Source organism: Varanus komodoensis, unplaced genomic scaffold, assembly GCF_004798865.1.
Source record: "Varanus komodoensis strain SLA01 unplaced genomic scaffold, ASM479886v1 scaffold6_4, whole genome shotgun sequence".
NCBI classification, from domain to species: Eukaryota; Metazoa; Chordata; class Lepidosauria; order Squamata; family Varanidae; genus Varanus; species Varanus komodoensis.
This window is the reverse complement of record NW_025336347.1, coordinates 13,200,520-13,215,360: the sequence shown is the minus strand read 5'-3', so window position 1 is coordinate 13,215,360 and position 14,841 is coordinate 13,200,520. Positions and strand designations below refer to the sequence as shown.

The window sequence follows — 14,841 nt, the reverse complement described above, 5'->3', positions numbered from 1 at the left end:
CTCCCATACATCTTCAAGGCAGTTGTCACCAATACAATATAAACGTAGACAATTCTATGGAAGTAAAATGCCAATGCATTTTTTCTGGAGAAAATCTTAACTTTGCCCTAGTGAATTTTAAACCAAGTAAGAAGAAGATAGTTGAAGCTTCCTGCAAGGTAATAAAGACCAAGCAATCACCAGTGGTTCAGAACACAGCACAAGTGAAAAGGGACAGACAAGCGGAAAGATCCCAAATGATGTTTCAGAGACCCTTCAACTACCTTTGGTTCAGTGAGCTCCATGATCTGCTGATCCATTCTTCTAAGGATTGCTGATGAATTGTGCCAGATCCCATGTTTCCTTCCAACTGTTCTGAGTCTCCTGCATCTGATCTCAAAGAAGGGAGCAGAGACAGCTGGAAGAGAGAAACCAGAGTGGCATAGTCCAGCAGCAACCCTTGGAAGAACAAACAATAAAAGCCTTGTGAGAGGTACCATTCTCTCCTGCATTCTGTTTCCCTACATCACCAAGCAAAATGAAAATGCTGCCCTTGTTAAACTTGGTGTTAGTGTTGATTGTTGCACTGAAACCTCTTTCTCTGTCTTCTAAAATAGGCTGATGCATCCCCTTCCTCCACACACACGTATAAATTCAGTGTGTGCAAATGGTTGATTTATTCACCCTCAATTCTATCTTCACATAGCCTGTCTATGTTCCTGCCAAATACTGTCACCATTATCACATTAAAGGATTTAAAGTATGTGTGATGGATTTTGGGTTATTTGGGCTAGGCTGGTCTACACATTGAAAACACCTATGCTGGCTATGGCCCCCACAAGCCCCACGTTCAGTGAACGTGAGGACAGACCCTACACTCATACCAACATAGGCACATAGAGTTCCTCTACATGAGGGGGAATCCTGTTTGGCACAGGATTTCTCCTACGGAGAAGCTCTAAACGTGTGTATGTGGCTATGCATGTAGCACCACTTCACATGCTCACCCAAACTGTGCCCAAGAGAAGTTGTAGCCAGCAAGTGTTTTGGTGGCAGAACAAGGTCACATTGCCTCTTGCGGCATTTAAATGCATGGAGGTGTTTGAGATCATGTTGTGAATAATAAAGATAAAGGAAACCTGGAGAAGGAGAGGGGAGAACACAGTAGCTGCAAATAGTTGTAAAAAGAAAAACAGGTCAGAACAATAATAGGCTACTCATCTTTGATTTCACTGCCCCTCTCATACTGCCACCAGACAAGACAAATCCTTGCATGTATTCATTTCCCCCACTATATTGCTACTAATTCTTTCTGCCAAGTTTTGTAACATGTTTAGATCTGTGTAATTAAGTGATAACCATGCACATGCTTCTACTCATCCAAATGAACAAGCTCAGCACTGCTGTGCTATGATTTATATTGTTGATCTTTAGTTTAAACAAAATACCAACATATTACATCTTCAGTTATAATAATAGATGTATTTGTGGACAAACACAATGAGAGGCCAGAAAAACTTTTTTTTCTCAAGGTACTATGGACTAAGTTTCATGTAGGACTTGCATAATATTGTGCCCATGTAGTGTGAAGGAGAAAGAAGGAAAACTTCCAAATACAAACAATATAAAAGAAAAATTCAAATACATGCAATGAAAGGCATAGCAGAATGCGGTTGACCTTTCCCTCAACCACATTCAATAATCAATAATGTCTACTGAATCAATAATGTAATCAATAATATTAGACTCAAAAGCCATCTCAGTTGAGCGATGGTACCAGGTTGTTAATTCCAGAAATGTCCTCCCAGATAAGAAGAGCCATTCCACATAATCAGATCTTGATCTCAAGTATAGGGTTCACATCCTAATGGCCATTCATGTTATGGCAAGATTATTTTTCAACCCACAAACTCAGGCCAAAAGCCCATGAAAATATAAATATGAAGTACCTGAAGTGTCACATGTCTGCTTGTCCCTTGGCAGGAATGCTGGAGGCATAGTATGTCTGTAGACCACATGTGGCTTTTTATGCTCCTCTTCATACTCTTGCTGGTCAGGTGGAAACAGTGGCTCTACAAAATACTCGCCATCATGAGACCTGAATGTACCTAGCTAAAAAGGAATGACAGATATATCATAAAACTTTCAAAATAACTGTAAAAGACAGAAGAGATAAGCTTCAAAGCAACCATTTATACGCTTCTAAGAGCACAATGTTGTGTATGTTCGATCAGAAAAAATCCTACAACTCCCAGGACTCTGGCCAGGAGACTCTTTTTGCCTAAACATGCACAGAAGTATACTCTAAATCTTCTGCCAAGGACAGTAATCTGTATAAAAGGCTGTATCTGAACTGTAAGACTGCCTATTTGTGCAGTTTGGGCATACAGTACAATGATGCTGTATCTTTCTTTTTCTCCCATGCTCTCTTGTCTAAGGACACTTCATTCTAAGTATTTTTTCAATATATAGTTAAAAATGTAGAAAATGATTCCTGCATTACTGAAAACCTGTATAGGCATACAGGGACCATGACAGGTTTTAATACCCTGCTCAGTGGCAAACCTGAGTCCACCTCTCCATCCAGTTGTGAAATGACCCACCAACATTTTAGGCAGCATGAGGAAATAAACAGATCATATGGATATTTGCCTGTCGCACTCTTTGAACCTTTGATAGATTTTTATAGAGAATAACCCAAGGTATCTCTTGAAGAGTTATGCAAACTCCCCACTTACTGTCCAGCAAGCAAACACCAGTGAACATGTCCAGCCTCCTCAAAGAGCTGCCCCTAGAGTGCTTTAGTGGTTCATTGTCTCAAGGTGGGAAGCAGCCCCTGGAAACAGAAAGCTGCCCTATACCTAACAGGAGACTGACTGCAGCTCTCCAGGATTTCAGGTAGGAGATTTTCAACCTCTCCCTGTAGAAGGCAGAGACTGAACTTGGGACCTTTGGCATGCAAAGCAAGTGCTCTACTACTGAGATTTAGCCTCTCTCTAACCAGAGCGAGGGGGCATTAGTTACCACAGTGGGAATTAAGCTCCAGATTAAGACAGGAATCAGTTAGCTGAAACAGTCAAGCTTAGAGAGAAATTTCTTTTTTCTCCAGCTGAATATCTTCAGAAAATAAGTTGATCTCACAAGTAAAAGTTCAGGAAAGATCATGATTGGAAATAACACAAGAGATTACATAGAAGGAGAGCTCCAAATACTCCCTTTGCAGAGAGCCCCTTTGTGGATACTTTCAAGTTACAAAAATGCTCATTCTTCCCTGCCCTCCCTGTCCCCACCATTTCCTCTGGGAAATGTGGAAGAAAAATCTCCTTTGACCTTTTCCTCTCCTTTCCACTTTAAGTTTCCAGCAACCAAAGGATGGGGAAGTTCCTGGACTCTCTTAAGGTTGATCTCACAGAGAAGGCACACTGTCTGACTTGGAACAATGCCTCTCCTCCACGAAGACTTAGGTGTGAATTCTCCTCCTTTGATAAGCCATGCCTGCGAAGCTTGCCCGGAAGGCTGGAATTCACATGTTCCCACCCCCTGCTGGTTCTCTACACAGAACCTCCTCCCCTTCCACTGCCTCCGCCCACCAAACACCAGATCATCACAACAACAACAAGCACGAGAGTTACTATTACTGCGCAAGCAGCAGTCTTGGAGGAAACCAAGCTAGTCTGTGGGGTGGGGAAAGCTGACTTCCTGTCACTGCACCCCTTTCCCTGTTGCCGCACTACCTGTAGGGCACTGCCGCTGGGAATGCCAAGAACACGACAGCGCAGCCAGGCTGGTAAGTATGGCTAAACTCAGCTGCTTGCAACTTTCCCTCTGTAACAGAGGGGGAAATCATGGGGTGGGGAAAAGGCAGAGCAGTTCTTGCATCTTCACTAGAGAAAGCAAAAATCCCACATTTTGGTCTCCTCTGGATAGAACAGAAAGAGACCAAGTGTCAATTCTGTCAGCAGAACTAAGGCTTTTGTTAAAGCTCCCAAGAGCAGGAATCCCCAGGCTGGGAAGTGACAACCACATGAAATTACCACTTCTGTGCTCCTAAACATGTCCCAAACCAAGGGACCATTCACATACATTCCCTCAGGGTGCATGTGGTGGGGGGGGCAGGGTTAGGGACATCAGCAAGAACAATATGTAGCCTGACAGTTCTGTACTTTCTTAAGTGTAATCCATTAAACTAGAGATGAGTCCCCATTCCTGTACCCCTTTGTTTTAAAGTTCAGTTAGGACAGCAGAACTACTGCTAGTATTAGCAGGGGCAGCAGAATCTCCTCTTCAAAGTAAACTTTTGTCCCTGGAGGGAGTGAGGGGGGAAGAAAGGGAAATGCAGTTTTTTTATATGTGTTCTTCCACCTTAAATGGTTTTCAGCCCTCCAAGCACCACCCTTGTTTGGGGTTCTGACTGAAAACCCTCCTCCCCAATCCACCCATCTACCCCCTCCTCCGAAAAGCTGAAAAGCCGCCTGGGGTAACCCCACCCCCTTGCTTCCGCTCCCACTGCAAATCCAGCTTCACGACAGAGTTCCCCTATTAAAAAATCTCCTTGGACACAGTTGTTATGTGAAAAATGAGTACCTGGCTCTAATGACCTTTGGCAGAAAATATAGGATTTGCTAATTACCACTGCTTGTTTCTGGCAGCTCCCTGGTCTTTCCCCACCCTCCCTTTCTGCTCCTCTTTCCCATCAATCAAAGTGAGCACTCCTCAAAAGCAAAGCCTTTGATTCTTGATCTATTACTTATGCCATGGACTTCAGTGATGATTTCTCAATTCTGGTTGCAAAGGAGATGGAAGTTGTTCCTATTTTGCTAACCAGCTTTTCTAAAGACAATCAGGTGTTTAGGAAACAGCAACAACAACAGGGTGATATTGAAGAAAGGAAAGCAGGCAAGATCTGATAACCATCAGACCAAATCATCTGCTTCAAGATTGCTTTATTTTAAAGCAGCCCAGCATTACAACCTAACCCTTTTATGTCCAACCAGCACTGCTGCCAATGCTGGATGGGGATGATGGGGGTTGCAGAAACATACATCTGAAGGGAGATGAGCTGGAGAAAGCTGTTTCAGAGCCTCATGCTTAGTTCAACCACCTCCTCCCCCAAATTCCCAGAAAGCTGCAGAGGACTGTGACAATTACATTTAAGAAAGTGTAATATATCCCTTTGGGATAGTTGGAATTGCAGTATCAGGCTGATAATTATTTTTATGTATTCCTTTTTAAAATAGGGGTATTAAGAGCCATCCTATAAGCAAAAGGTTGAACCCAGCCAAGAGTAAGCCAAACACTTACCATCCCAGAACAGAGGCTGATGACTGCAGTGTGTTGTGGCTCCGTATTGACATGTCCTTTATAAAAACAGTGCTTAATATCACTTTCCTCCTCAGTGTAAAAGTTTGTTTGGTTAATCTTAGGTTCTCCAAGGAAGCTGACAGTGAAAAGAGGGGCAATAAATCCCGAATGGGCTGTAAGATTGAAAACAAAGTGTTGCCCAAAGGCTGTGAGCTTGTAGTGTGCTTGGGTGGTACTGTTGATAGAGGAGGAGGTAGCGTCCGGGCCCCAGGGCTCAATGTCCAGATGAAGGCTTCGTTTCTTCCTTTGAAAGTGCACCTTGGCAGGAAAGGGCTCTCCAAACTCATTCACCCGGGTTGGAGTCACGACCTCGTACTCACTCAGTGTCTCCAGCAGATGAGCTGTCAAGAGTTAACACACATCCCTGTGAATAGATACACATGTGCCTGGACTATTGAATGTTACTTCTTCCTAAGTGGGACAAGAGCCATGAAGGGAGTCAACAATGCTAGAAGCACTCAGTCAACTTCCTTAGCCAATAGTTTGGAAAGGATCCTTTCCCAATCCTCTGCTCATCTGTCTCAGAATTTAAGGTCTTCCTTACATTTTCTCTCAAACTAGACCTCTAAGAGATCTACCCCCAGAGAGTTCTGCTGACAATTAGAGCAGTAGTGCAGAAACTGCCTGTAAAGGATGCAGAGTAACTTTTAGCTCTTATGTAACCAAGCTAAGCACTGCAAACAAGCATATGCACTCAGCAGCAATTCCAGAACATAAACTCCAAAGAACGACCTCAAATAAGTTTCGAAACCCACTTACTGCAACTTACATAGGTGTAAGCACATTCGAATTTGTAATGCTAGTATGATATGCATTCATCAGGCAATAGTAATGAGCACTTTTTTAAAAAATGCCAAGAACTATGGCTATAAACATCTCAACCCACCAATATGTCAAGCAAAGGTTTGGAGGAAAGTGCAGAAACATATTACTAACAGTTTTAAACTGTGCTCACTGCCCAAGATTCCCCCTCCATGTAACTTGCTAGTTGCGATGGAAAAGGCCACAGGTTCAAGAAAGGACAGCTGTTTTTCCTATAGGGCTATGCACGGCACATGTTTTGCAGGGGCTTGTTCTTCCTCTTAAGTTTGGGGAGCTAATCGCGGCTGTCCAGCCACACGCAGGAAAGAGCCACCTTGAGCGATATAGCGGGGCTACAAGTGTACATCTGTAGGCGGAGTTGCTGGTAGAGTGGATACGTCTGGAACGAAAGTTGCCTAATAGCTCGCTCTGAACTTTGCGATTTTCTCCCCTCAGGCACCGTGTTAAAAATAAAACAAAAAGTGGCCTCAAGCAAAGCGATTCCAAACGGTTTTTTCAATTCAGAAACAGTAATTTTTAAAAAATCCTGGGCGCTTGTTGCCGCATCTGCCGCCGCCGCCGCCAGCATCTTACCTTGTCTCAGATGCAAACCCTGCTTCCTTGCTGCTGTTGCTGCTGCTGCGGTTGCACCGGCTACGTTCAAGAAGTCTTGCAAGAATAGCGTGCTTAATCCCACAGCCCATAACACAAGCTGCATGGTGGTTTGTGCCGCTTCGTTGCAGCGATCAGCCTTTCCACCCCCCACCTTTTTTTTTTTTTTTTAAAGTGAGTCCTTCGTTCGCCTTCTTGCTGCTGGGGGAGGTGGGGAGGGGAGGGGAGGTGAATTGGAGCCAAACTTCAGAGAGCTTTTCCTCTGCGGCTGCCCCCCTCCCCCTCCTCCTGCTCCCACACCTTCTCCTCCTCCTCCTCTCCTCCCACAACTTCACTTTTATTAAACGTGAGGATCACTCTCATGCAATTTATTTCCCCGGGGTTCCGCAACTATCCGCTCTCGAGAGTTGATCGGGAGGAGCAGAAACACTCGAGCGCGGAGAGTCGAAATCACGAGCATAATGTAAGGAAGGAGACGGGGCTGGCGAGGACGAGGAAAAGACGCTGGTTCACTTTCTGGGCTTCCTTTTCCTTTCCTCCTCTCTCTCTCTCTCTCTCCCTCTCCCTCTTTCACACACACACACTTCCCCGTGCTCGGTGCTGCCAGGCGAGAGAGAGCGCCTCGGAATCGGTTTAGGATGCGGAGGAGGGGCGAGATCGCAGAGATCAAATACCCGGAGATCCGCCTCCCTGGAAGGAGGGGGAAGGCGCTCTCTGTGTGCGTGTTCTTGCTCCTTTCCTCACTTCGCCCAGTATCACTTTTTCGTGGGGCCTTTTTAAATGTGATGTCGCAAATACCTCCCCGTGTTCCTCTCCTGGGTAGGGCCAAATGCAATCAAAGGCCTTGTCTCAAGTCGGTACCGAAGCCAAGACGAGGAAGCCTCTCACTTGGCTTTGGAGACCGGAGACTCCTTCTCGCGCTTGCTCCCTTGAGGGGCGATCACTCACGCACAGGGAGAGAATTTAGCAGGCTGAATGTGCCAGTAAAATGGCACGGAAGAACATCATTTCCACCAAAGCAGCACCGGCTGCCCCGCTGGAGTCTTACTGTGCTCGCCGTCCTCGCCTCCTCCACATTCCGAAAGCTAAAACTGCCCGCTTGGATCTTGACTTTTCATTGTAATTTCCTCTTCCTATGGAGGGGAACTAACCTTGAGCCTTTGAAATTATAGGCAACAGGCAGCAAAGTTTGCGCCTATTCATCGGTCCCTCGTTTAAGAGTCAATCTGGAACGATCAGACACTTTATTCATACATTATCGTATGTGAAAGCAGTTTATTTCTTTGCGGAGCGAGGGCTCCCCTTCATCCCCGCGAGAGTTGGGAGCAGGAGAGGTCATCAGCCGCAAAATCCTGTTTTTGCATGATTTAAAAAAAATCCACTTAATTGTAATAAAACTTGACTTTTTCACTCGTTTGACACAGCATGGAAGAAAATATGAAACTTTCAGTATGCGACCATTTGATATAGCAGTCAGTAAAGCATTCTGCAAAGTCTTAGGTTTGTTTATTTTGGGAAGAGCCATTGAAAGAAATCCACATGTAAAATAACTATTTGGAAGTACGCTCCAGCGCAATTAGTGGGAATCTTTCTTTAATTCCTTCCTTCCTTCCTTTTTTACTAAGCATGCATAGGATTGAGGTACATGACAAATAAATGCAAGCCAAAATTCATACTATGTAAGGCATTCCTATGGTCCAGTTAACATGGCTGCTTATACTGAGCTTCCCCAAGCAGCACTGGGAGCATATTAAGCAGCAGGCTGAAGGAGACGACTAAGTAAACAACAGTCATTCCCATCAGGCAACAATCGCTAGGGTGTTCCCTTGCAATGCCCCCCTCCTCCATGCACATGCACAGAGGCACCAATTGAAACGTGGTTAACAGCTCATAGGTAGAAACATCAGTCCACGCACACACCAACAGGTATACCAAGATGACATTGTAATATCCAGCATGGCATAATATTTGTTGTTGTTGTTACACTGCATTGCATTCCTATCCCGCCATTTTGCCTCTTGCAAGGAGTTCCATTTTATCTTCATAACAACAACCCTGTGAGGTAGGTTGGGCTGCATGTCTGTGTCTGGCTTAAAGTTACCGTGTGAGCTTCATTGCTGAATGGAGACTAAAACCCAGATTTAATGCTGGATTGAAGTTATGGAGTGACTATATCAACATGCCAGTTTCATTCATTCATTCACTCATTATATTTATATGCTGCACCCATAGCCAGCAGGCCCTCTGGGTGGCTTACAAGAAGTAATGACAACAGTAAAACCATAATTAAAGGTAAAATTCAAAGTTTCAAACAAACAAATCAAAATTTAGAATAAATAAGGACAATTTAAAAAATTAAATAAAATCTGGCAGTTAAAAGATCACAGAAAGACAGCAGCAAGATCAACAAGAGACATCAAAACCAATTAGTCACCCAAAACATCTATGAAATAAAAAGATTTCACCTGGCGCTGGAAGAAGCGACGGCACCTGGTGAATCTCCTTGGGAAATGAGTTCCAAGGTGGGGTGCTACTACAGAGAAGGCTCTTCTCCCGTCCATTTCCCCGCAACTTCATGGGGGGTGGGGTTGTGGAACTCAAGGAAGATCCTCCTGATGAAGATCCCCCTGATTGGGCAGGATTCAGAGCTGCAGGGATCTAGTCGCTACATTGTCTTAATCTAGACAAAATAATTTGTGGATAGCAGTGAACTGTAAGATTCACTGAAATTGGTGGCCTAAATGTTACTAACCTTGGATCATGCCCACTATTTCCAAAGATGCGGGGGGGGGGGGAGGTTTCATTGTATCTCTTCACAACTGTTTAACTAAAAGTGACTTGTGAGATGAAGGGTACTCTGCTCCACTTCCACCATGATATATTTGCTAGACTTCAAGCTGCAAGAAGATTCTGTTCTTTTTATCTCTTTTTCTCAGAAAATTAAAATGTCTACATGCAACAAACATGTGGTGTGGGGACAGTGACACAGGAATGCAGTGGTGAGTTCCGACAGATATTCCCCTGAAGGTCTACGTACATGTCCAACTGCATACACAACTGAGTTCTTTTTCTAGAAAATTAGGAAACCTGAACTGGCAAAGGGTCCTCATTGTGCCCAAAAGAGCCCTTTGCACTTGCACTGTACACAACAGCTTATATGCAATTGTGCACCATACAGCTGTACATAATAAGTGAACAGATCATAAGAAGATATGGAGGTACGTGCAAACCTTCTCTTTCTCTGCCCCACGTGTTCACTGAGTGTTTGAAAGGGGTTACAATGCAATATTTTAAAACCCCATTTAAATAAATGAAAGTGTTGCAGTCCAATTCTAATCCTGGTTTTTTCCCCTCAAAAATACATCCGATTGATTTAAATAGAGTTTGCCTCTCGATTATGTGCTTTGGATACTATCCCCTAAGCATGCACTTAATGCTCTCCAGCTGAAATCTATGGAACTTTAAAGTGTCTGGTTTTGGCTGGGTTATGCCTGCTACATAAATAATTTCAAGGTTTTGTGATTTTACCAGAAATGTTCCAATAATTGATTTGCATTTCTTCCCAGAAAGCCAAGCTCCTGATGTCTTTTAATCATACTCATGTAATAAGAATTCAGTAAGACTACCATTTTAATTTTTTCTTCTCAGAGCCAATAATTACAGAAAAAACACGGCAGAAACCAAAGCATGCAACAGGAAAATCAAATAGTAGAGGACTGGCAACCTCGCAATCAAGAATAAGATTAGCTCCCTCTGCTTTCCATGTGGATAGCCCCTTATAACTCTTCCTGGTTTATATCAATTTGTCCCATCCTAATTTTATCCTGGGTCAGTTCAGGCCTTAATATAAGCAAAGTCTTCTTGGAGTGTATTGAGTCAGGAACTTCCTTTCTGTTCTAGTGTTCACCTTTGGAACATTTGAAAATAATAAAGGTAAGTGTCTGAACACATGAGTAGAGTGTATTTCCTCTTCCTGATGGCGAAACACATTTTGCAGGCATCCCAAATCAGAGAATACAACTTTCAGGCAGGTTTAGATTCCAGACAAGCTCCTTTATCTGTATTATTTTATTTGCTACATTTATATCCTCCCTTTTCCTCCAAGCCAAAGGCAATGTGCACAATCCCTTTCCTTCCCATTTTATCTTCACCACAACCCTGTGAGGTAGGTTAGGCTGCAAATGAGTGACTAACTGTCCAGCACAGTAACCACCACACTGGTGTTAACATATACAGAAGAAATCTTACAACTCCCCACATTCCTCAGCCAACCATTCCAGGTGAAGAATGTTGGGAGTGTGGAACTTTTTTCCTGTCTAAATTGCATAAGATTGCACCAAATAGCTTAGGGAATCACCTGCCCCCTATGAACTGGGCTGGGTATTAAGACTGGCAGGAGTAGCCCTTCTGAGGGGACAGTTGCAATTACAAAGGATGATTTGTTGGGTAGATGTAATCCTCTAATGCCTTAATGGAATATACTCCCTGAAAAGGTGTCACAGGCCTTCTGAAAAATGCAAGATGCATCCTTATATTTACCCTCTCAGAATGTGCTGTTTTAATATTTTAACTGTTTAAATGTGTTGCTTGGATTGCTGCACACCTTCTTAATGGCTCTTTAGCAGATGCTGTAGTATATACATTTTAATAGGATTTCCTAAAAGTAATAACTTGTTGGCCCCTGTCAAGACCCCTGCCTTGCCCTGTTACGGTTCTTCATCTTTGAACTGGCCTGGATGGAAGAGCCCTTCAAATAAAGTTGGTTTCAAATAAACAGGGCACACAGTCACCCCTCTCTGAATTCCAGTTGCTAGGGGACAGGAATAGGAGGGTGCTATGTGTTGGTTTGTTTTCTATACTGCCTTTTTGTCAGGCCCCACAAGGCTGTTTTCAATGTTTAAGTACAAAAAAACAGTTGTTAGCACATACACACACCCTGCAACAAAATAAACGCCAGAATAAAGTTGTCTCTAACCGATTGAAGTTCTCCTCAATATCAGATACTCCGAGTTCTTTATATTGGGCTTCTCTTCTGCCTAGGAAAGAATGGGAGAGGGGCTGCCCCAATACTCCTCTCACCCCACTGAGGGTCCCTTCAATAGCTAATGGCGTGAGCTCCCCACCCTAGACATCTGCTCATCCCCCCGCATGAGTGACACATTGTTCATTAGCTTCCCAGAGGTTGTCTACTGCAAGATCAAGATGCTGGACTCAACAGGCTTCTGGCCTCATCCAGCACAGCTGTTCCATTTTTGTGAGAAAGGGAATTACAAAATTCCTGTAGCTGAGGAAGGAAGACCTGGCCTTATATGCGTACCACAATGAGTTGGCCACATGCTCTACCCCAGTTAAGATTCCAGTGATGTGAGTGATCACATCATGGAATGCTCCTTTACATTTTTCTTTTAAAAGTTCTTCTTAATAAGGCGGAAAACCCAAAGAATTCAGGTAGAATCTTTCTTCTGCTTGTGCCGGTTCTCTATTTACAGGGATTGTGTGTGTGTGTGTTATTGGTTTTAAATGAACTTCACTGGCTACCAGTTGTGGCACAGGACCAATTCAAGGTGTTTACATTGACATATAAAGCCCTGAACCACTTGGGGCCCAGCCATCTAAAGGACCACCTGTACCCCTGTATACCTACCTGCCACCTTAGATCAGCTCAGGTGGCCCTTCTACGAGAACCACCCCTCAGGGAGATGAGGGGGTGTCACCTAGGCGAAGGGCCTTTTCCACTGCTGCTCCCAATTGTTGAAACTCCCTCCCTAGGGAAATTCGCCTGGCGCTCTATATATTCTTTTGGCACTAGGCATTGATATACCTTTTTAGGATTTTTTTTAACACTTAGCCTGAATGCTGTGGCCCTTTTTATATTGCTTTCATTCATGTTTTACTTGGTTTTAATGTGTTTTGTTAATATGTTTTATGTATTGTAAGCCACCTAGGAAGGCCTTGGCAGTTAGAGGTGGCCTACAAATACATGTATAAATAAGTAAGTAAATAAATGGCATTCTACACCTGCAGTATGAAGTCATACAGTTCAATACAAATAGAGCGTACTTCTGTCCACCTCATTCTCCTGTTTGTGTTCACCAGGCCTCTCAGCCCCAAAGAAGGTCTATGAATGACCCCAAAATCTATTGCCAGTGTTGCAGCTTTAGAAAAAAACTGAAGCCAGTCTGCCAGGAGCTCTCCAGTATTCTCATTTATATATAGATACAGAGAGAATGCATAGTTACATAGTTCAGCTCCCAGAATGTCACTTCCCAGGCACAAACACCAAAGTCTTAACTAGGTGCAGTGGTGCCCCTCATTACCATTTGATGCCTTCTTTATGAGGTGAGCAGTTTCTCGGGTAGGGGCAAATTGGGTGAGCAAGCCCTTCTAACTGGTAGTAGTTCTTTCCTCCCATAGCACCCTTGTGAGCAATGGTATGCCATGCAACAAGCTGCAGCACTGGGCAGGCAGAATGTCCAGCCCATTCCGGTGGCCATAAGGAGGGGTCTGCGATATGGGCCATTCCACTGCAAAAGTGGTGGCTGCAAGGTGAAAGGGTACGCCGGTGTGCAACTGCATAGCTTTGAGAGATGATCTCCTAAAGGGGAAAACTGGCTCGGATTTAAGAGTTGAGCCTGAATAGAGGAATTGAGGCATGGGTCAGAGTTATCAGACATTTGTATAAATAGCATTGTACCTAATACAGTGCAAGTATACTAGCTAATTGTCATCCCAGTAGCCATGATGACACAGCTCAACTGACAGCGAATTACACTTTATTAGTTAAATGGGTACAAAAGGGTACATTGCAAAATCAAAATATACATCCAGCCCTGTTGGTTATGAGTTATTCACATGCCTGCACACTCCCAGGCTCACCTGCATTAAACATGGGAGCAGGGTGCTGATCTCTTCCCACCTGCAATTCCCTAGTTTAATGTAGGGAAACACAACCATTTACATGTGCATCACTCCTCCTTAATAGCATTTTAAATTGTGGCATTTTTGAACTTAAATATAGAACGGTTAAGCATGGAAGAGATCTGAGATGTGAAATTTAAATCTGCTAGTATAGCAGCTGGCATAAAAAAAATCTGTTTGCAACTATCTTATACTCGATTTATGCTCACTGTGCAGGACAGAATTGCCACTTAAACCCTTTGCACGGGTGAAATAAAGCTACCTAGGTTACTGGACTTTATTGGACTCAAAACGCAGTCTTTCAATTCAGATGAGGTTTCCTTCAGAGATGCCATGAGTACAGATGAAGATTAGTGCATCCATTCCATATGAATATCAATCCCAACAATGATTTAGTGACTTCATACTATAAATACAGCAAATCTCATTTTGTGAACAGCTTAACTACATGCACATAAAAACCACATGGGCCTGAAAATGCAAATGATGCTGCATTTGATGATTTCAGATCAGCAGTCCTAGCACCAGACTGTTCTTGCAGGATTCAAAATGGTAGCAATGATGTCAGAGCCTTAAATGAATTTGCTGTATTTTCATGTATGTATGATTTTCCCCCCTCTGTACTGTGCCTTACAAAGTATTCATCCTGGCTTGACTTTCCTAGATTTTGTTGTCTTATACCTTGGAACTGAGATGGATTTAATGATATTACTGCCACTCAATGCGCACAAGATATTCAGCACCGTGAAAGTGCAAAATACTTGCATTGTGGCACAAAATTTAAGTAAAGCGAACAACAAACTGGCACCTGTTGGTTGCATAAGCATTCACACACCTCTCTCTCCAGGCAATTCTTGGCAGAAGCACCTCTGGAAATAATTACAAAGCTGTGATTCTTCTTGGGTAAGTCTTTATCAGCTTTGCACATCTGGATCCTGCAGTGTTTGCCCAGTCTTCCTGGCAAAACTGTTCGAGCTTGGTCATGTTGGATGCAAACCATTGCTAATCAACACCTTTCAATTCTTGCCACAGATTCTCAATAGGACTCAGGTCTGACCTTTGCCTGGTCCATTCTAAGACATTCAGGTACTTGTTCTGAAACCACTGCAGTAACTTTAGGGTGACTGTCCTGCGGGTAAGTGACCTTCTGCCCCAGTCCCAGGTCCTTTG

General features: G+C 43.6%; 1 protein-coding gene and 1 long non-coding RNA gene across 14 annotated transcripts in view; one reads left to right on the top strand and one right to left on the bottom strand.

Annotated features, from left to right (window-relative positions):
- ADAMTS9 (ADAM metallopeptidase with thrombospondin type 1 motif 9) overlaps positions 1-9,103 on the bottom strand; it is a 156,555-nt gene extending 147,452 nt beyond the window's left edge. For 6 of the 13 annotated variants that reach the window (XR_006416800.1, XM_044452052.1, XM_044452054.1 and 3 more), the window contains exons 1-3: positions 6,736-9,102; positions 5,281-5,681; positions 1,929-2,091 (exon numbers count right to left, since the gene is read on the bottom strand). Coding sequence is in view for 9 of the 13 variants with exons in the window: in XM_044452052.1 (XP_044307987.1) it covers positions 1,929-2,091; positions 5,281-5,681; positions 6,736-6,859 (688 nt within the window). In the remaining 4 variants the exon portion in view is untranslated. Of the gene's footprint in view, positions 1-1,928; positions 2,092-5,280; positions 5,682-6,735 lie in introns of all 13 variants that reach the window. The other 7 variants (XR_006416803.1, XR_006416804.1, XR_006416802.1 and 4 more) reach the window with 2 other exon arrangements.
- On the top strand, positions 2,099-14,578 carry LOC123034599. The gene is made up of 2 exons (XR_006416805.1): positions 2,099-3,766; positions 9,690-14,578. It is a non-coding gene; the product is annotated as an uncharacterized LOC123034599 (long non-coding RNA).
- Positions 14,579-14,841: the final 263 nt, after the last annotated feature.